General features: G+C 36.6%; 1 protein-coding gene across 1 annotated transcript in view; it reads right to left on the bottom strand.

Moving 5' to 3' along the window:
- Positions 1-4,104: 4,104 nt before the first annotated feature.
- The window catches only part of LOC131061348 (uncharacterized), a 63,066-nt gene continuing 44,759 nt past the window's right edge, over positions 4,105-22,411 (bottom strand). The window contains exons 3-5 of the mRNA XM_057994994.2: positions 20,750-20,848; positions 20,007-20,080; positions 4,105-4,667 (exon numbers count right to left, since the gene is read on the bottom strand). Coding sequence (XP_057850977.1) covers positions 4,397-4,667; positions 20,007-20,080; positions 20,750-20,848 — 444 coding nt within the window. The 3' untranslated portion in view covers positions 4,105-4,396. The remainder of the gene's footprint in view (positions 4,668-20,006; positions 20,081-20,749; positions 20,849-22,411) is intronic.

Below are 22,411 nucleotides of genomic sequence, written 5' to 3' on the forward strand. Positions count from 1 at the left end.
GATTTTTATATTGAGGCAGGGATCAAGAGGGAGTTTTGTGTCCCTTACAACCCTCAACAAAATGGGGTTGCAGAAAGAAAAAATAGATCCATTGTTGAAGCTGCAAAAGCTATGATTCATGATCAAGACCTTCAGACTTTTCTATGGGTAGAAGCCTCTACAACAACAGTATATGTTCAGAACAGATGTCCTCACCGGATACTGGAAAATGTGACTCCTAAAGAAGCCTTTTCACTAAGCCCGATATCAGTCACCTGAGAATCTTTGGTTGTTTTGTGTATGTTCATATTCCCAAAGACAAGAGGGCCAAGTTGGAACCCTCTGGCAAGAGAGGGATATCTGTGGGCTATAGTGAACCAAAGCCTACTGTATTTATATTCCTGGTCAGAAGCAAATAGAAGTAAGCAAGGATGTCACATTTGAGGAAGATTTTGCATTCAAAAAATCAAAGGGTTCTTGCATGGAGATAGATGATGAAAATCATGAGACTCCTCAAGACATGGATGTTGATCATGCTCCTGAGATTTAGAGGGAGTCTACAGAACCTGAAGTGAATGATGATCCAATTGAACCTTTGGATCCTACTACTGATGGGCCTAGAGATATTGTTGCGACTCAAAAGAGACCTCTTTGGGCAAGAAACACTAAAAAGGCAGAACAATTTGCAACTCCTAGAGGCACATTCAAATAAAGTAAAAGACCACAGAGATTCTCTAGCTATGTTGCATTTATGTGTAATCTTATTGAGACTGAACCTTTCAGTGTTGATGAAGCCTCAAAACAACAAGTATGGAAAGATGCAATGGATGAAGAGTATCAATCCATTATCAAGAATGATGTGTGGAATATCGTTCCTAGACCTGAGGGGAAGTCTGTTGTATCTTCCAAGTGGTTGTACAAGATTAAGCATGCAGCTGATGGAAGCATTGAAAAGTACAAGGCTAGATTTGTGGCTCGTGGTTTCTCTCTGAAAGAGGGAATAGACTATAAAGAAACATTTGCTCCCGTTGCTCACTACACTTCCATCAGGACCATCATTGTCATTGCAATAGTTAAGGGATGGAAGTTACATCAGATGGATGTGAAGACAACTTTTCTCAATGGTGTGATTGAGGAAGAGGTCTACATCGAGCAACCTGAGGGGTTCATGATTCATGGGAAACAGTCTCATGTATGTAAATTGAAGAAAGCTTTATATGGTCTTAAGCAGGCACCTCGTGCTTGGTATGAGAGAATTGACAGATATTTAGTGGGCTTGGGTTTTTGCAAGAATGATGTTGATTTGAATCTTTACTTCAAGGTATTCAATGGTGAAATGTTGATCTTGGTACTTTATGTTGATGACCAATTTGTCACTGGGGAAGATCATCTCATCCATAGATGCAAGAAGGAGTTGACTTCAAAATTCGAGATGGAGGACTTAGGACTCATGCACTTCTTTCTAGGTTTGCAAGTATGGCAGAGGCCCAATGAGATTATCCTAAGTCAAGGGAAATGCACCATTGATATCTTGAAGAGATTTGGAATGATAGATTGCAAATCTATGTCCACATCGATGGAAACTAACTCGAAGAAATTGAGGGAAGTTGCAGCTAGTTCAGATCTTGTGGATCCTACTATGTACAAACAGTTGATTGGATCCTTGATGTATCTTGTCAACACTAGACCAGATATTTGTTCTGTAGTGAGTGCACTGAGGCAGCGAGTGTACTGAGTCAGTTCATGTGTGAACCGAGACAGATACATCTAGTTGCAACCAAGCATATCTTGAGATAATTGCATGGCACAATTGGATATGGCTTGAAATACTCTTCCAGTGTGGACCTACATTTAGAAGGCTATTATGATTCTAATTGGGCAGGTAGTGTTATTGATCGGAAGAGCACCTTTGGTTGTTGCTTCAGTTTGGGATCTGCTATGATTTCCTGGTGTAGCAGGAAGCAATCTTCAGTGGCACTGAGCACCGCAAAGGCAGAATACATTGCAGCATGTGTGGCAACTCGCAAAGCAATGTGGCTTTGAAAGCTCTTTCTGGGATTGTTTGGACAATCGTTGGAGCCTACTACCATTCATTGCGATAACTAAAGTTGTGTGAAGCTTTCAGTCAATCCAATGTTCCATAATAGAACAAAGCATGTTAAGATTCAATACCACTATATCATAGATATAGTATAGAGGAATGTTGTTCAGTTGAGATACATTTGTACTAAGGAGCAAACGGTTGACATTCTCACCAAGCCTCTTGCCAAAGTGAAGTTTGTGCATTTTTTAGAGAAGCTTGGAGTTGTGGAGAATGAAGCCCTTGTTGAGAGGGAGTCTCAGCATCAATGATTACTTGATATGTATTATAATGCATTCTTCTTTGTGAGAGAGAAGTTTGAGGTGCAAGCCCTTGTTAATGCATTCTTCTCTATGAGAGAAGTTTGAGGTGTAAGCCCTTGTTTCACCCTATGTGAGTAGGTATGGTGGATGTCATGTGAGAGACTCCATGACTTAGTACTTGTGCTTATTCACCCTCTGTGAGAGAGAAGTTTGAGGTGCAACCCCTTGTTAATGCATTCTTCTCTGTGAGAGAAGTTTGAGGTGTAAGCCCTTGTTCCACCCTCTGTGAGTAGGTATGGTGGATCCATCCTCTACGAGTAGGTATGGTGGATGTCATGTGAGAAACTCCATGACTTAGTACTTGTATTTATTCACCTTCTCGGAGTAGCCATGGTGAACGTCATGATGAGATGATGACATCACATTGAGTGATTCCGTGTTGGGCACTTGTGTTCATTTGCATTTACATTCATGGGTGTAGCCATGATGGACCCACCCCCTGGGAGTAGCCATGGTGGATGTCACTATGTGACTCGGATATTGAGAAGGATTCCTCTCTAGCTAAGAGGGAGTGTTAATGTTAATAGTTATAGTCGGACTCCTTTGAGGCCGACATAGCAAATACAAATGTGTAATTGGCCTATCGGCGTTACACATTTAACTTGTTCGACTTTTATACATTGCCGACTTTCATATTTATATTGAATCGGTTTGTTAACTAAACATAACTAATATATGTTCCGCCACCTTGGAAGATGTATTAATTATATTATAACCGATTTCTAATAAAGAGATGTGATGGTTTATAAGAAGCCGACTATTGGGATGATCGTGTTGATTGGATGCACACTTGATATGGGTATATAGTTTGGTTCCCTTCTCACTTCCAAGGCAATCGAATCATACACACAACAGCAGATCGCATCATCATCCTTCAGCAGATCAATATCTCTCTTTCAGCAGTTTGTGTTCTTCCTCTAACAGATCGACTCCTTGTTCAGCAGCTGGCTCTCATCTTCAAGACATATAGATTGATATAGAAATCAGGTTGATCTAGATAGATCATCTCACAGCATTCATACAGCAGTGCGAATTATGGAGAATCTATACCATCATATAGCTTCAAGGAGTGGAGCAGATTCATTGTAAAGACATCTTGTGTATCAATAAATATATAAAGGAACTTCTTTGCTGGGTTTTTCACCTTCAAGAGGAAGGGTTTCCCAGGGTAAATTATGTGCATTTGTGTTTGAATTATCTCTACTTAATCTGATCACTAAAACTTAAGATAGAGGATGTACCGAAGAGAAAATGGGAGAATGATGTGACCCATTTATAGCCCCTAAAAAAATAGTAGTTTCAATTAAAAATGCTTTTCTTCAAGCTACACATGCAACATGAAATTGAGTATCAAAGGTGCATATGACGAAAATCTCATCTACATGTATCAGCCAATTATAGTATAGCAAACAGCAGCTGCCAAATGTTCTCCTTCAAAGACACAGAGTTTAGCATTACAACGGTTATTTAATAGACTGACAAATTACATCATACCATGTCATGGTGTTAGATGGTGTTTAGAAATCAATCTCACGTTTGGGGAAATAACCTATAAGCGATGTACAAAGGCACACTTCGTGCATCTTCATCAAAGAATGTTGTTTGAATCATGTATCATCTAACTTCAATATTCAAATAAAACAGTCTATATAATTATTAAAAATCTGACGTTAGAAGAAGCAATTGCAATTATGAAACAATTAGGTAAACAACCTTTTAAAATTAGCAAAGTTGAAGCAATATACCATTTTTTTTCACACAAGCAGTGACAGCTTAAACAAGTTTATGGATAAAAGCACACTAGCTAAGAAGCCAGAAAGCTGAAATTGCAGCCCCTTTCTATAGCTTCCCAGTTGAGCATTATGTCTCATAAAAAAGATCTTCTTTGGGGAGTACATAAAAATGTTGCATGCTTGTCTTTGCTTTATAACATATACTTGCTTCCTACCTGGCCTGAATAGCTATTTCTAAAAATAACGAATCAAAGTGTCTTTTAGAATATTCAATTGTACCTTCACCAAAGTTGTGAATCCAAACTGTCCACCAAATGTTGAGCCTGAAATTGTAATGAAGGTTGTTTTTTCTGTGAGTCAAATGACCCTAGTTGACCCACTGCCCATAACAGAGATGCAATTTCTTCTCCAAGAACTTCCAAAATATCATCTTGCAGACTCTCCATTTTCAAGCCCTCCTCTCTTTCCTCTTCGTACTCTAAACTGTGTGTAAACTTAGTTGAAGGAAGCAAATTTCCTACAAGTAATAACAAGAACTCGGCAGATTTAATCCTGCTTGCAAAAGCAGAAGGTTCCAAATGTCAAAAATCCCATCAAGACTTTTCAATTGCAATTTCTAGATATTTCTTTACATTAAGCATTTTTGACACAATGTCTCTAAGATCCATATGTTGCATGGCTAATTGCATAGTACATTCAGCTCCAATGACAAAAAATCGAAGGGAAAATTATATAGCTGTTATGGAAATAGATTTCAAAAATATCATAGGCATTAAGTAAACTATAGAACAAAGTCGAAGGGCTTTGCCTAGTAAATAAAGCTCGCTTTTTGTTCTAGCTATAAAATTTAAGATCAGATAATCCATGGTTGACAGCTTAAAAATTGACGAATAAAAATGATAATTAACTTTGAAATTTGTGCACAAAAAATAACCCTCTGTACACCCAAAAAGAAGCTCACAAAATAAAATTTGAAGTTCATTGGAATTTGTGATCATCATACAAATGCTCAGCAAAAGCCAAAGATCCAGAGGCATCTTTGTGGCAGCATCAGATTCAGCATAAAGCTTTGAATTTGGCATTATTTAAATGGCACAGAAGATGAAACATCGTCAGATCATGAAATTGATTTCTAGCAAAAGAATTGAAATAAATGAACATATACTCTGCTAAGAAAAACGTTTCTGTAAATGAGATCCCATAACATTGTTGCAAGGGAAACAATATCTAGGGATTGTCACTCAGCAAATTTTTCAATGCTCTTGAGACCAGTAAAATAACACATCCCACAAAACAAGATAACCAGAGCACCTTGTATGAGACAGATCCTCAAATGCTTACTGATAGTCTACTACAAGCATTTATGATTTCTGGCATGCAACAAAAAGGAGCACCAATTTTTTTTTAACGATGTTGTTAAAGGATTACTATTATCAATAACTCATTAACTTTGGATTTATTGCATTATAAATGTTTCATGCACTTAAGATGCTCCAGTTTGCGGTGCAGATCTCAAGATACATTAATAAATAATGCCTTCAAAAGTGGACAGCAAAGCAAGATTGAAACACCTAGATAAATCTTACAATTATCTATGATTGGTTATGTTTGAGAAATTATTTTAAAAAGAACAGGTAAATTACATTTACAAATTGCATTGAATGTTGATAGCTCCTAATACAATTGAATAGAGAAGGAAAGCCCGAGTTGGGAGAACACTTTAAAACTTCAATTTACAAATTTCCCTAGTGGCATTCAGTTCTATTCTGAATATTTATTTCCAAACAAAAGGAACGAAATCAAAGTAGACAATTGAAACCAGTTTGTGTAGATTTACCATGAGTATCAAGAGCAAGGAATCCATCCAGGGAACGTACCCTCATTTGGCCAAGGAGAAACCTCAAGCCATGTGATAGATGACATTGGAGATAGCAAGGGCAGCAAAATATACCATTTTTTACCTATAGCAAATGCTAAATGTAAAAAGCAAGCTTCAAGCTGAGAGGCACAAGAGGGGAGGTCCAAGCAACCTAGACGTACAGCTTGTAAATGTCCCCTCTAGCAGCTCTAGTGATGGTCTCTTTGAAGGAAGGCGGTGAGGAGTGTACAAGGAATACATGAAAGGAGGGCATCTATCAATAGAGATGCCAATAGAAAGGAGCAAGCTAGCTTTGGAATACCAACAATAATGGCACCAAATTGGATCCTATGAGACAATTTCTTAGAAGAACAAAGAGCTAAAACACCCAAATACGGATATCTGTCATGACCAAAGGCAGTGCAACCCATGGATCAAGTCTGTGTATGTAAAAATAAACCAGAAGATAGTCATAAGACACAATGACTAGACAAAAAGCTCTACCTAGATAATGCTGTAAGGAACAATACACTTGCACCTGATAAAAGTTGCAACATGAGAATCTAGACCAGCCTTACCAGGAGACCCGTCTCCTACCCGTCTCCAGTACCAGAAACTTCTTGATGCATAAGGTTCTTTTGACTGCCATCTCCAAAGTCTCCAAAGTCTCCAAAGTCTCCCGACCAAAAAATGAAGTCTCCTAAAAAACTTGGGGCAAAATGCAGTAAAAGGGCAAAAAAAATATAAAAAATAAATAAGAGAAGCTTACAGCAAAGCGAAGCCATGGGGAAATAACTATTAAGGAAATTGTTTCACAGAAAGACAAAAATCCATGCAAATCCGTGCAAAGTTATAGTGATTGGATCTATTGATAGCATAGACTTTTTGTGAGACTGATTTCTTATCATTGTAATAGTCTAAATGGAAATTGCCTTCACTATTTAGCAGACAATATTGAGTGTGCTCAACATCTATATTACCTTACTTTCACTAAACAATTTAGACCGGCTATTAACAATATAAACAATTTTAATTTCAATTTTTGTTCAATTTTAAAGTTAATGTTAAACTTTACCATTGTTCCTGTTTCAAAGTTCTCTGTCATGATATGTTTTAGAAATTATTAATTTTTTTTTTTTTTTTAAATCGGCATCTCCAAGTACCCCCCCCGTCTCCTATTTTTGAAAATTAGCCATACCAGTACCGGTGCCAGTCTCTGAAGTCTCCAAGTACCCCCGTCTCCTAGTAACCTTGATCTAGACTCTCTCAATACAAACCTAATCAATGGGTCCCAAGCTAGGCTCTTGTTGTGATGTTTTCACACATTGCCCCATTGCAGATGGGGACCCCCTTTTTTTTTGTTCTCGTCTCTGCAAATGAGTCAGGGTTTCAAAATTTGAAAGAGACCCCAAAGTCGGTAAAGTGAAGGAATGGTCGAAAGGGTGTTTTGACGCTACGGATGTGCCCAAATAGATCGAAGGAGTAGAATCGCAATTTCTTGGGGTCAATTTTGACAACTTCCTATTTTTAGGAAACTTTTCTTTTTTGCTTTTTTCTAAATTTAGAAAGTTTTGTTTTTGGCATTTTGGGGCCAATCCAAGAACCTACTTTTTTGGTTTTTTTCTAAAAATAGAAAATTGTTTTTTTTTTTTTTTGCTTTTTGAGGTCACGGGTGGTCATTGGGTCGGGCAAAGAGTCAAGTCAAGAAAGAATTCATCCAATACAAACTTTTGAATCCAAAGGAAAATTTCCAGAATGCTAATTGAAGATCATGAGAAAATGACAAAGTCTGGAGTCGATATTAAGAAATTCCTTGGGAAAATTCCTTGTTTCCTTGGAAAAATTCCTTTCTTCCTTGCAAAAATTCCTTGTTTCCATGGAAGAATTCCAAGTTTCCATGAAAAGTTCCTTGAGCACGTGAAGTCCGCCCTTTTCCAAGCAAGAATTCTTCATGCCACATCCAAGTCTGCTCAAAGAGAATGGAAGAAAATATGGCCAAGTGTTGGAGGATAGCAAGAAAGTGTTGAGTCAAGATGGAGTTCACATGCAAATTCCTTACTCCTATGCCAAGTCCGCCTAGCAACATGACAAAGTTCCTTAAGCAATGATGAAGTCCGCCCAAGGCATTAAAAAACTTCCTCCAAGCAGCATGAAGTCCGCCCTAGGAGTGGGTGTGAAATTTGGTTAAGGGTGAGCACTTTGAGAAGGAAAATAAAATTAACAAACGATTTAAGTGTTGGCACTTGAAAAGAGAAAGGTCTGAAATTTTGGTTCAGTATGGGCAGATTTCCAAGGCACATAGCAACTCTGCCTTACCTCATAACATCAAGTTCCTCAACCTCATGGCAAATCTGCCCTTGGCATGGTAAAATCTTCCTTCATCTCATGCAAAGTCTGCCCAGGGAGGTGAGCAAAGTTCCTTGTCAACATGCAAAGTCCGCCCCCTTGGTTGGAAAAGTTCCCTAACCTAAGGTAAAGTCTGCCTAGGCATGAGAAAATCTTCCTTGTGCTATCATGAGTCCACCCTAGGTGAAGAAAATAAGTTGTTAAGGGTAAAATGGATTAAAGCAAGGAAGAAACGCAAACAATTCACTCAACAAGACAAGGAAATTTGGTCAAGTTAAGACGAATTAAAACAAGGAAAAAGAAATAAAGCACAAGGAATTTGCCTAAGTGTTGGTGACAAGGAGAATTAAAACAAAAAAGGCTAGGCACATGAAAGAATTTGCCTAACTCTTGGAAGGAAAAAGTTTGAAAGTTTTGGCAAGATGAAAAAGTGAATAAAGCAAAAAGGATGGAACCAAAAGAAGAATTCGCCCAGCCGAAAGAGAGAAGAGTTTAAAATTTTTGGAAAAGTGTTGAAGAAAAGGAAAAAGGAATTAAAGCAAAAAGTTTGCCCAAGTATTACAAAGAAGAAATTTTTGCTAAGTAAAAGAGAAATAAAACACAAAAATGAAACAAAAAGGAAAAAAAAGTGAAATAAAACAAAGGTTGAGCTCTTTGTAAGCACAAGCATTGGCGTTCATTCATTCACAAGTTGATACTCAGAATTCAAAATTGGAGCTCAAGAAAGAATTTCTTTCAAGTTGCAAGGTAGATTCTCAAAGTGAATTTCAGGTACAAGACGATCCAAGGAAAAAATCAGGCTGAGTTGGAAGCAATTCTTTTTAGGAATTTCTTCAATATTTTCAAGTTTATAAAAATTTCTAAGGCAGATTTTCAGAGTTTCAAGCTCAAATTGCACTTCAAGACTTCCTTCTTTCAGTCTAAAATTCTGATTATCAGACTTGCACATGATTTCCCACCTCGAGTTCTTCAAGAAATAATGTTGCTTTTTATGCTTTTTCAATTTTGAGGGCAGAAATTTCATAAATCAGATTAGTTTCACAATTTCCAGAATTTTCCTAGTCTGATTTTAGTTTTCAGAATTTCTCTAACTCTGATTTTTGTTTTTCCAGACAGGATTAAGTCTGATTTGAAGAATTTAATGAGCAAAATCAGAGATATCCTTCAAAATTCCTTAAGTGAATATCAAACTCCCTTTCTTCTAACTTAGGAATTCTTTCATAATTTTCAGGAGATGGATGTAAGCTCAAGAAGGGACTTCCAGAAAGGTGCTGATGAAGGACAACGTTCACGCTTCAAGATGAAATCCAAAGATGAATGAAACAAACAAGGACTTCCACTCCATTAAGACATTCAAGGATGAAAAGCTCTACATCGACCTTGGATTTCTTTTGGAAATCCAAAATCAAAAGAAAGAACTTGTCAATATGGAGGATTGTTCAAGAAGCACAAAATCAAAGTGAAGATGAGGATTAGTTCGAACATAAAGAAAACTTTAGAATGATGGTGAACACAAAAGATTCCACACCAAGGAGCGATAAGTTCAAGAAACAATGAGAATGAAGAAAAATGTTCTAATCATCTTGAATTTCCTTCGGAAGTCCAAGAGTAAGGTATCAACACTTCTGCAGGATGGAGAATCAAATCTGCAAGGCAAGCTGAGGTGGCATCCTAGTCATCAACCAACCAATCCAAGGGTTCCCAGTTAGACATGTCCAAGTGCAACGAACCAGACTCAACAAGTGGAAGATATTAAATGGCTCCTATTTTCTCATTGGTTATCCAAAACATTGTAATTTTCTCATTGGCCAAAAGGAGTTTTTTTGCAATTAACCCTAATTAGGGTTTTATCTGTTAATCTTGGTCGTTGATCTTGGATCATTCTAGGTCGTTGTTTTGTAATGGGGTGCCTATATAAACCCTCCTCTCATTTGTAAAGGGAGAGAGGAGAAATTGTTGTAGTGATACTTCTTAAGTGCTAAGACACAATTCATTGTTCAATTGTTGGTGAATCTTGTCTACTTTTGCAAGTTAGCATGGTTTCTTGGCTCTCAATAGAATAGATTTTATTTTTAAGTTGTTAGATTGAATGAAGGATTTGATGGAATTGCTCTATGTGGAATGGTGTGTTCATACTTTTAATAATTGGATGATTTTCAATTATCGTGCAAAGTTAGCCTCAACTAGTAAAAGAAATTTAACTTCTGTTGCTTTATTCATTGTTCAAAATGTTGGTGAATATGAGTAATATGAAATCTTTTGAATTCCACAAAAGATTGCATCGTTCTTGTGCACTTATTGAATTTGGCAAAGCAAGAATTGGTTTTATTTCCACTTTTGTAATTTTCGTCTCCCAAGTTCATAGGATTAGCCTAGGGTTAGAATGATCTTCCTAAACCCTCATCCCTTTTCCCTTTTTTTTTCCAAGTCTCAGTGGAATTACGATTGAAAGGAGCTTATTGCAAAATCATTTCAAAAAAGCGAAAGTTACAAGTGTCGGCAATAAACAGAGTCCTTTGATTGATTCACTCCTCGAACAATTGTGTAAGTCCCCCTTGAGATTACGAGCATATCACAACGAACCAACTGAGACTATCTGCATGAATCTAGAACCTTGGAGTCATCTTTGTGATCACACAATCCCCCTGTTTAGCACATAGAAGATTTTGATCAAGAGAGAACAGGATATCTCTGGATATTTTATTCTGAGTTACGCATGCATAAAAAACACACCAACAGCTCCCAAACACCCAGATACCAATGACATGAATATGAGGCAAACTTCATGTTGAAGGAGGGACCAAAAAATTGGAACCCAAGTATGTGTAGGTAGATGTGATCTCCAAAGCTACCCCCTTGTAAAAGAACTATAATCTGAAAGCTGGAATTTGGAGATGTTGAAACTCATGACCTTAGTTTTACTAAGGTTGACCACAAGCTAGCGGAAATTCACATAAGCAAGCAAGGTCATCAAATTGTTGTAGAACTTCCTTTTAATAAAAATTATTGATTTAGGGTCAACTAGGGTTAGAGGTTTTTAAAAAATATGGAAGATGAGAACAAGAAATTCTTCATTTTGGAGGTCTGTTGTTCCTATGGCTTGAGCTTAATCAGAAACCTTTTATAAATGTGTCTAGCCTAGCAAAAAATTGGGCTCTAGCATCAAAAGCTCAAATAAGCATCAAAATTCTAGTTCTACTATGTCTACAGAAAAGTTACCCCTGCTTGGCAAAGTGTTTAACCTCCCACTAAATTCAATATTCCCAAGATTCGTCATCCTTCCATACACCTATTAGATTCTCCCCCTCTCTTTCCCAATTTGTAAAATTGAATTTTAATACCCTAATTCCTAAGTCACCAGGTTCGAATTCGAATTCGAAGTTCGACAACTTTGAAATTCAAATGAAGTTCGATGAGGGAAAAATTCGAAATATATAAAATTCGAATTAAATTAGCCATATGTAATTTTTAAATTGTTTTAATAAATATATGTAATATATCTATAAAATTGCCTAAATAGTTTAACATTGATAAATAGATTTGAAATCGTTACAAAAAGATGACATTTATAAAATATAAACCATAGGAAACATATGCTAGGGCACGAACGGCGGCAAAAATTGCAAGCGAACTTCTCCTGCAAGCTACGACTATCACGGGACCGCGACTACTTCTCCTGCAGGCTGCGACTCACGACAGACTGAAGATGTGTTTAAAAAATATTAACAGAAGAAGAAGGCCAAAAATTAAAACAAAAAAAAATTAAATTCGAATTTCAATGATTTTTTTTTTTTTTTTTGAAGTTCGACGAATTTCGAACTTCAAGGATGAAATTCGGCCGAACCTGGTGACTTAGCCTAATTCAATCCTAAGAAAGAACATGGAAACTAAATTAATGATACCACAAAATGTTGAGCCTTGCCAAGGGGCCTTCAAATTTCATGGAGCCTAAGAATCCCCTTACTTTTGATAGAGGGGGAGCTCAAAAGTGCATTCCCTGGATACATGACCCTTGTCCTCATTTTTTGGGGGGTGCTTCCTGTTGTGACATTTTCACACATCGCCCCATTGCAAATGGGGACCCTTGTTTTTTTGCTTTTTTAGGGTTTGTTTTTTGGTCTTTTAGGGTTTTGTTAGTTAGCCTTTGCATTATGAGTGCTGTCGTGGAGATCAATAGGATAGCAGGTCCTGCTGGAGTGAAGTCCTGATCCTGAAAATTTGGCTAAGTCTGGAATGTCTTGATCCTGAAATTTGACTAAGTCTGGAAACTGAAAAACCTCAAAAAACTAGATTTTGCAATATAACTCCTGGAGGTCTGAAACCACTCTCAAACACCCTGAAAGTATATATGGAATATAACTTAAAGTATAAGAAATATCTTTCTTCTTTCTTATACTTAAATGTTATATTCCATAAAAATTATCCTGATAGAGAGTTCAAAAAGTCAAATTCCGCTCCTGTCCTTCATTGAGGATCCAGAGCGAATTGCTCCTGTCCCTCTCCCAGGGACCAAGGCAAAGCGCTCCTGTCCCTCACCAAGGGTCCAGGGCGAAAAGGCTTATTTGAGTCATTCCCGACCTTGTTTGGTCAAATTGAAACATCAAAGACACAATGAAGGATGAAATGAGCATAAAGGAGTATCCAGACTTCGTCGTTGGCAACGAAAGATTGAGCTTTGGGCCTAACAAGACAAGTTCGCTCCTGTCCCTCTCCCAGGGACCAAAGCGATTTTCCTCAAGCACACCTTCTTAGACCTTTTTTGGACATTAACTTTTATTCATAGCATGAAGTAAGGTGAAATCTTCCCTAGCAAAGGAAATTCGAGATGAAAAGTGAAAAGATTTGGCCTAGAGGGCAAAATTCACTCTTGTCCCTCACTAAAGGACCGGAGCTTGATTTTCAAATTTGCACTGTTCTTGCAGGATCAAGACAATTTTATGATTGGAAGAGATCAAGGAGGGCATGTTTTGTCCATTGAATATAATTTAAGCAGTCTACAAAGGAGTAAATCAACCCAAATGACAAAAGGTGCTCCCGTCCCTCACTGAAGGACTGTGCCACTTTTTCAAGTTTCTCCTATTTGTTTGATATTTTATGACAAAACTTTGACTTGGATGGGAAGGACGAAGGATGTTTTATGCCTTGGACGCAACTGAGAGATTTAAAGAACAAAAGGGTATGCCAAGATGTCAAAAGTGCTCCCGTCCCTCACTGAAGGACCGTCCCACTTTTTCAAAAGTGCTCCCATCCCTCACTGAAGGACCGCCCCTCTTTTCTAAAAATACAAATTTCTTGCAAAGCCAAGGCAAGTTACGTGATCGAAATGAATGAAAGAGGGCAAGATTCATCCATTGAAGATAATTTGGAAGACTAGCAAAAAAGGACGAATTGGCTTAAAAATGAAAAAGTGCTCTCGTCCCTCACTGAAGGACCGGAGCTTGAATTCCAAATTTGCATTATCCTCGCAAGATTTAAGTGATTTCGCGATTTGAAGAGGTCAAAAGAAGTATGTTTTGCCCGTTGAATATAACTTGAATAGGCCACAAAGGAGAGAATCAACCCAAGTTGCACTAGGCGCTCCTGTCCCTCTCCAAGGGACCAGAGCGATTTTCTCAAAAGGCAAATTCTTGGCAAAGGTAAAGTGAGTTTATGTTTGAAATGAATGAAAAGGGGCGTGATTGGTACAATGAAGATAATTTTGAAGGCTAGCAAAACACAAGTAAGCTCATAGTTGCAAAATCGCTCCTGTCCCTCTCCAAGGGACCAGGGCGAAAAACACATTATCATGTCTTCCTTCCCAAATTGGGATGAATCCAGGTCAAGGCACAAGATGGCGATGATATTTAAAGTGCTACAAGAAAGAACGAAGTCGCAAAGACCACAAGACTTGATGAGAATTGGCTAGGGCGCTCCTGTCCCTCACCAAGGGACCAAAGCGAAATCTCCAAAATGCCTAAGTGCCTACATTTTGAAATGCTATTTCTTGTTGCCAGGACTCAGGATGAAGTGGGGAGTGATGTTCTATGTCTAGAAAGTAATTCGAGGTTGATATGATCAAGAGTTTGTGCAATGAACCAAAGGTCGCTCCTGTCCCTCACCAAGGGACCAGAGCGAAAATGCCTTAAGGCAAGCTCCTTCCAAAGATCACATGAATTGAACTTAAAGTTCCAGATAAAATGCCATTTTGAACGTCAGGAACGAGGTTTTGAACGTAAAAAATGAAGGATCAAGGTCAAAAATGAAGGGGCCCTCCTGTCCCTCTCCCAGGGACCAAGGCGAGGTTCTTACAAATCAATATTTTACCATGCCTAGGCGCCAATGCCCTCTAAGACACACTGAATGCCAATTTCGCTAAAACTCCAAGATATTTTAAAATCAAATTGACATTTAATAAAAGCGCATATTATTTAATAATTAATTTTTGATTAATGTTTTGGGGCAAGTCGGCCTTCTCCTTTTATTAATTTTGTTTATTTTTGGCCTATTTTGCATGGTCGGCCTCATGGGTAAGTAGAAGGTGAGTGCTCTATATAATGGGAGAGGTTCTTTAGCAAATTCAAATCATTCTTGCATTATCTCTCATGCGAACTTGAAGAGCAATTTGAGGAGGGCGAAATTCATCTTGAAGGCTATTGGAGAGGCGTATTTCTTGCTAGTTTGGAGGATAATTTCCAGATTTTTGAAGACATTTGAAGGCGAATTTCCAGATTTTTGAAGAGGAAGGTGGAGTTCTTTTCCAAGCTAAAGGAGGTGCATTTTATCCAAGGGAGAGCTTTGATCTACACTTTGCCTAGCAAAATTCATCTATTTTTTACATCATTTCTTAGAGTTTAAAACTCAAGAGGAGGTATGGCGAAATCATCTTGACACCCTTATTCAAGGTTTGATTTTTTAGACATTTTTTGGAAAAATCTAAGTATTACATGGTTAATTAGGAAATGATAACTCAAGATTTATCATGAGCTTTCCTAAATTAAAATCTTGAATCTTCCTTTTAAAGTTTAATTTTTAGATTTCAAGATATATTACTAATTTTGAAATGTTGTGTAGGTATCAAGATGGCGACTCCAAGCTCGAAAGATCTACAAGTCGGAAGACTCTCCTCTAGGAAAATCAACCCAGATCAAGGACGATCAAGCAAGGACAAGGACGACCTTCTTCGATCCAGTCTAGCATCGACAAGGACGGCCTTCTTTGGACTAACGTCATCAAGGGCGACTTCTCCAATCCAGTATTCCAAGGTGAGGTACAACAATCATCCTGCACATCAAGAACACAAGAATTTAGAACAAGGGTTCGTTAAAGAAGCAGATAGTTCCAGATGAATTAATTAAAGCTAGCTTCTCAACAACATCAAGTTGAATATCTACCAAGTTGCAAGTGTCAGACGAGGTGGCATTCTCGTCATCACTTCTCCAATCAGTGTGGTCCACCTCAGCATTTCCAGATTCAATGTACCTAACTCATGGAAGGTGGAACAAACTTCGATGTACCTACCCCAGCTATCCATTGGTGGAATTTTTTAGAGAGGACATGTGTCCAAGCAATACAATTTTATCATTGGTCAAGCATTAAATGTTATGTAATGGTTGTAACAAACCCTAATTAGGGTTTTCATTGTTGAATCTTGGCCGTTGATCTCGAATTGATCTAAGCCATCGAATTGTATTGAGGGCACTATATAAGCCCTGGCATTTCATTTTGTAAAGAGTTAGGATATAGTTAGGAATAGTTGGAAGCAGTTAGAAGATAGAGAGAGAATAGCAATTAGAGTAGAGTAGAGAGAGAAGGCAAAGATTGTTGCCAAGATGTTGTTGTAAAAGACTTGTAACTTCATTGAAGAAATGGTGAAATTTATGGGTCGATTCGACAATTTGCATGGTCTTTATACTTCTCATGTTTGATTTCATGTTATTAGATGAGTGGAAGAAATGTGCTTGATTGATGGTGGAATTCGTACATCCATACTACTAGCAGTTTGTTGATTGCAGACTTGCCTTGTGTAGTCAACTGGAATCATTCAGCTTAAGCTTAACTTCAGTTGTCGCTTCTTCATTGATATGCATCAACCTGATGGTGTCTATGCCTGTAGTGATGATTTGAACATCATAAAGCTTTCCTTCGAAGATCGCACTAACCTTGTGGAGATGGTCCTGTGATGTCAAAACAAGACTTACTTAGAATTTCATCAAAGATCATTCATTGTTCTTACATTCTTAGTGTTAGGATTAGATCCTTTCTTCACCCTCCTCTTTTTTCCTTTTTTCAAATTAAAGCTAGTAAGAGCCTGTGTTCCAGCAAATATTCAAAGCAGATCAGAAGTTCAGGCATCAAGTGTAAGTCCCCTTGTGATTCCAACAAATCACATCATACCACAAAGAGCTTATCCACACGTAGAGACCCTACATACAAGAACCTTGAAGTCATCCCGATTGATCCTTTTCGCGACATCTTCAGCATTCGGAGGCTTTACTCAAGAGAGGATAAGGTACCTTTAGGTATTTTATTCTGTGTTTGATAGTGTACAAAATACACGTCAACACTTCCCCAGAAGTATGAAGATATGGGAACTCAATGAAGCTGTCACCTTTTGCAAGGATTTGCATATAACTTCTTGGTATTCTCTTTCCGTGCTCCCCTTTCCTTGTCGTCCACTGCACCTTGAAGTTCTCGGCAGAACGTAACTCAATAATACTATTCATAGTTCTAAATTCTGACTATATACTAAAAAAAACTTAAAATTTATTTCACATCACCAACAAAGTCTTGGAAACTGCAGAATGTATCATTTCTAATGATGCTGGAATTAGTAAACTTTGAAATACTCTGAACTTTGCACATTCTGAAACATGTCAACCAAGCAGTTGATGTGCTGCCTAAAGTGGGCCTTGCCATTTTGTGTTACTATGGTGTCTATGCCCAGCACAACCACCAAGAATCTGTATATTTTTGCTTGACACTGCTGTATCTATTTTTGGCAACAGCATCTGGTACGCTACATGTGTTTTCATTGTCTTTTGCACTAAATTTTTTATTATCTCCTATCTCCAAGGTGCCTGATATAGTTAATGGTTCATAACATCATCTAACACAGCTATATTCAACTAAAGCAGTGCATATAGACTCGCACAAGTTCGTCTTGGCATTTTTTATCATGCTACAAGAAGCATTGTAATAGGTTATGTACTCTCTGTCTAATGGAAGATGGAGAACTCCCAACTCAGAATATATCAGTGTTTCTCCAAGTTTTTTGGTGGTAACTCGTCAACTTTATGCGAGTTGTTCATGTTTAGTTGTAGCAGTTCCTAGCCAATTTGTTCTGACCAACAACCATTGTCCCATTTATATTGAATAATCATAGAAAGGTGAAGTGTCCGATCTTGGTTTGGGCTTCCCTGATCTACATGTATGTAAAAAAAAAATTTAAAGCTTCTATTATGTTATATTATGTTACTCTATCCAGTAAGCACTGTTAGTTTATGCAATTGATAATTTAGCCAGATAACAAAGGGCAAGCAGATTGTTAAAAATTCAAAGTTGGTCAAAATACTTATTGACAAATTAGGAAAGATGGAACCATCAATGGATAGCTTAACAACAGAGTAGTAGAAACAAGTCAAGAGTGGGAGAATGATTTCATGAGAGATTTTCAATATAATTATTATCTTATAGTATAGAATCACCTATGTGAAGAAGCTGAGAGGGATCAAGTATCGTTCAATACAATTTAGATCAACTTCACATTAATTGAAGACATGGATACTCTGCTGAACCACCTACCCCCACCTTGCAAGGCATTATATTATACAGTAGGATCTTCAGGCTTAACGTGACCACAAAACACACTGCCTAAAAATACTCCAGCGGGATAAAGAAATAAGTTGTCAACAAGAGGAAGAACGAAATGAAAACCAGCACTTCCTGGTAACCAATTAATTAATGCCATTAAGCCTGAACAGAGGCAAGAAAAAAATACAAAGTGGTTAGGAAATGAACCAAGAAATTAGACAATCTTTGAGACTAGTGGAACAAAGAGAAAGAAGAAGAAGATTGTGGGAAACAGTTGTAAAGAATTCCTCGGCACAATTTCAAATCCAGTGTTGGAGTCGGAATCAAATTGAAAGCTGAAATTAGAGTCACAATCAAGAACAAAATCCATCAGAACATTCAATTGTCTACAAAGAACAGCCTACAGGCTACAAAAGAAGAGTGGGTCAAGATCGCCAAACCTCTTCCCCTTCTTGAAGCATGTGTTATCTCATTAACCAAGTTTAGTAGGAGGACCCAACAAAGCTTACTCTATACAATGAAAGTCTTTGATCTGAGTCTTAAGATGCAGTCCAAGGACTTCTTCAGAGATGAAGAAAGGGATGTGAATGAAAACAATCTTTGTTCCTCTGAAGAGGAGTTGATCGAAGAAAAGATTGAGCCAAAAACAACACAGCAAAGGGTTCGAGTGTAAAAAAGAGACCTTATGAATGATATTAGTCTACAAGCTACCAATTTCAGATTTACATGTCTAAGAGTGTCAAAAAAGCACTATAATGTTTGATTCAGAAGTTCCTAAGGAAAAGGTTCCAATCACTGAACTCACATCAAGGACAAGGAATGATGACTCCAACTAGCCTAAGTATAAAGGCAAAACCTACCTAAGTTCATGAAAGATGAATCTCAATATCCACTGAGACACAAAACTTGTGAAACCATTTGGGGAGCAATTGGGTAGAACGATAAAGATTATTGTCTATGGTCATTCCCGATCATCATCATAGTATTGTCAGTTGACTGGTACACAAAGATTGAGCTAGCCAGTCAAAATGTGTGGGAGAAATTACAAAAGGCCTTAGAGGAGGAATATATATTGCTTTGGGATAACAATGAAATTGTTGCAGAAATATAAAACACCTAGGACGGGAAACTTGAGAATGTGAGAGTTTACAATAGTAGGTTCAAAAAATTATTCGTTAAATTGGGGAAAGAATCAACCAACAAATTGAAAACAAGATGGTTCATCCAAGGTATTGTTCCTTCATTATGGAAAAAATGCAAGCAGTACAACCTTCGTCTTATGCAAAAGCATACGACAAAGTTATGGATATAGAAAGTGAGGACAAGATGTCTTTGCGATCAAAAGAAAAAAATGATGATGACGGCAAACTCAAATGTAAGCTATAGCAAACCAAGATCAATTCAAGTGTTGCAAAGAGATATGCTCCATATGATCCAGCAAAGAACCTTGAGAATTAAGCTGTACTGATTGTAGAGTAGAGGGCCACACCAAAATGAATTGACCAAAGATTATGTTCTGTGATATTTGTTAGATAGCAGGCCATTCAACTAAGTGCCCATATAATTTGTATAAAGCAAGAGCACACAAGTATTCTTTACACAAAGGGAGTAGTCTACTCCACACAACACGCCATCAAAGACACAAAACAATAAGAGTGCATATTCTAGCAGCTAACATAATCAAAGAAGCAATAATAACAGATTCAATAACATTGTCATGATTGAAAAGGCATTCATTGTACACCTGCATGTAATAACTAAAAAAAGACCTTCCTCCATATTCCTAGCACTACAATAAAAGATAGTAGAAACCTATCCAAAGTATCAAAGTGGGACACCAATTTTCGTATCTATTATTCTAACAGTGTGTTGTTGTATGCGCATAAAAGTATACACACCTCACTTTTTCATCAATGTTACGTGTTTTAGCCAGCTGTGCAATTTGTCTAACTCCATGAGAGCGTTCAAACTCCTGTAAGAAATAAGCAAATTAAGCCTATTCTAAACTAATACCACAATTCTACAAAGATTTTAGAGAAAGCCTTTTTATCTTTTATGATAATTAAATTGACAGAGATTATAGAGCACAAAATAACAACTTACCATACCAACTTCGACTTACAAGCACAAAAATCTACTAAAATTTTTTGAAACAAGTAATCCGAAGATTTGCATTTTCTTATGTTCTTATATTATCTAAATGTGCAATTAACCACCAGCATATCTTTAATATGGTCATTATTTGAAATGTCAAAAAAATGAGAAAGATGACATCTTTTTTAGTGGCTTGTTTCTCATATGGTTTCTGTCCTGCTAAAAACATAATGGAAAACCATTGTTTTGGACAATCAAATCCTGAGCACAAAAACTTGTTAAAGATGCCTTTGAGTGGACAAATAGAAGACAAAAGAAGCAGTTAGTATGACAATGTTACCTAGATTTATAACATCAAAAATATGCTGAAAAATAATGCCACCACACAAAGAAGTGAGACAACAATTTCAGAATCTTTCAAGCACTACACACCTATATGGACACAAGAAGTTGTTGAAGCAAAGGAAATCTGCAAGCTACAATGCTATTAGATGAATACATATTCATGAATAAACTTTAAATTTATATGCTATCCAAGTCTTCTTACTTTCTGGTTCTCAGGTGAGTCCAGCATTAAAGCTGCAAAAGCATCCAAACAAGCAGCTTGTTGATTTATGCCACCAGAAGAGAGCAACCCAATTAATTTCTGCACAGAACAATTCAATAAGTTTTTCACGGCTGAATTTCAGAAGAAATGCTCAAGAACTTCAACTAGAACATGCCACTGCACTTTGAATAATGAGTCCCGTGTTGTCAAGTTACAAGAAACCTCATTTAATACCATTTTTAAAAATACAAACATACATTGAGAATCCTAATGTACTTTTGTACAAATTTTTATCATATTATTTTTTTGTGTTAATTAATATGCAGATTTTGTCATAATTAACTTTAAAACTTATCTATGATATTTATGGCAGAATTATATATAAAATTTATCAGTTAATCACAATCTTGAGACGCTATTGTAATCCATTGTATAACTGCCCCTTAAGGCAATGGTAAAGCACATTATCGAAAGCCACAAAATTATATTATAGGTCTGCTTGAGGGGATGCACTAGCCATATGAACGACCTAAATGCTTTTGGTGAATTTATCTTACATGCAATTGAGAGCCCACCCCCAGTTTCTCATAAGAAATGTTCACAAATGCAAATAACCCAGAAATATAATAGGATCAAAACAAAAATTGCTCAAAAATCATTCCAAAAAATGCCCAAGAGTATTTTAGAAGAGCTTCAGTTCTGGAAAATTTTGATGGCATGTTTTTGGGCTGGTTTCCAAGAAACAATCAAGAGACTCGTCATTTCCTTCCTTTATGGTTTCCATGCTAAGTCACCACATTCGAATTCGAATTTGAGTTCGGCAACCATAAAATTCGGATGAAGTTCGGCAAGGGCAAAAAATTGGAAAGAAAAAATTCGGCATTAAATTTGCCTTATATAGTTTTATTTTATTTTAATATAAGTAATAAATTGAAACTGAGTAATAAAATAATATAGTATGCTAATATATTTAAATTTACTAATAAATTTAAACATAAAAGAAAATAAATAATAATAAATAATGTTTAAAAATTTAATTTAAAATATTATTAATATATAAAAAATATATTAAATTTATATATTAAATGATAAATATATTATAATAATAAGTTTAATTTAAATATTTTAAAATATTAAGTTTTTTATATTGAAAAATAAACAAAATTATATAAGAATAATAACAAATGGACGTGATGTAAAACATAAAGTATAAATAACAGACATTAAAAGTATAAATAACATAAAGTGATACTTCAAACACTAAAAAAAAAACTTCAATACTACAATCTTAATAACATATAACTTCAACACTATGATCTTAATAACTCTAACATATAAATATAAATAGACTCATATATATCCAAACATATCAAAAACAATTATATATAGACTCATTCCAAACAAATCAATCTACAAACTATGTAAATATATAAAGACTCATATCCAAACTTTTCAATACCATGAATCTTAATAATATCAGTGCCTCTTTTACGATATTATCGGTCGGGAGGGGGAAACGACAGAGGCTTTTGGAACTGACGGACAGACTCTGCGTGAAAAAACCTGCGAAAGCTCACTCCATCGTAGAATGGATGCTGCTAAACTCTCAACGATGACTAGCGGAGCTTTCCATAGTCCCGACATTTTTTAAAACATATTTTA

Source organism: Cryptomeria japonica, chromosome 11 (assembly GCF_030272615.1).
Source record: "Cryptomeria japonica chromosome 11, Sugi_1.0, whole genome shotgun sequence".
NCBI lineage: Eukaryota > Viridiplantae > Streptophyta > Pinopsida > Cupressales > Cupressaceae > Cryptomeria > Cryptomeria japonica.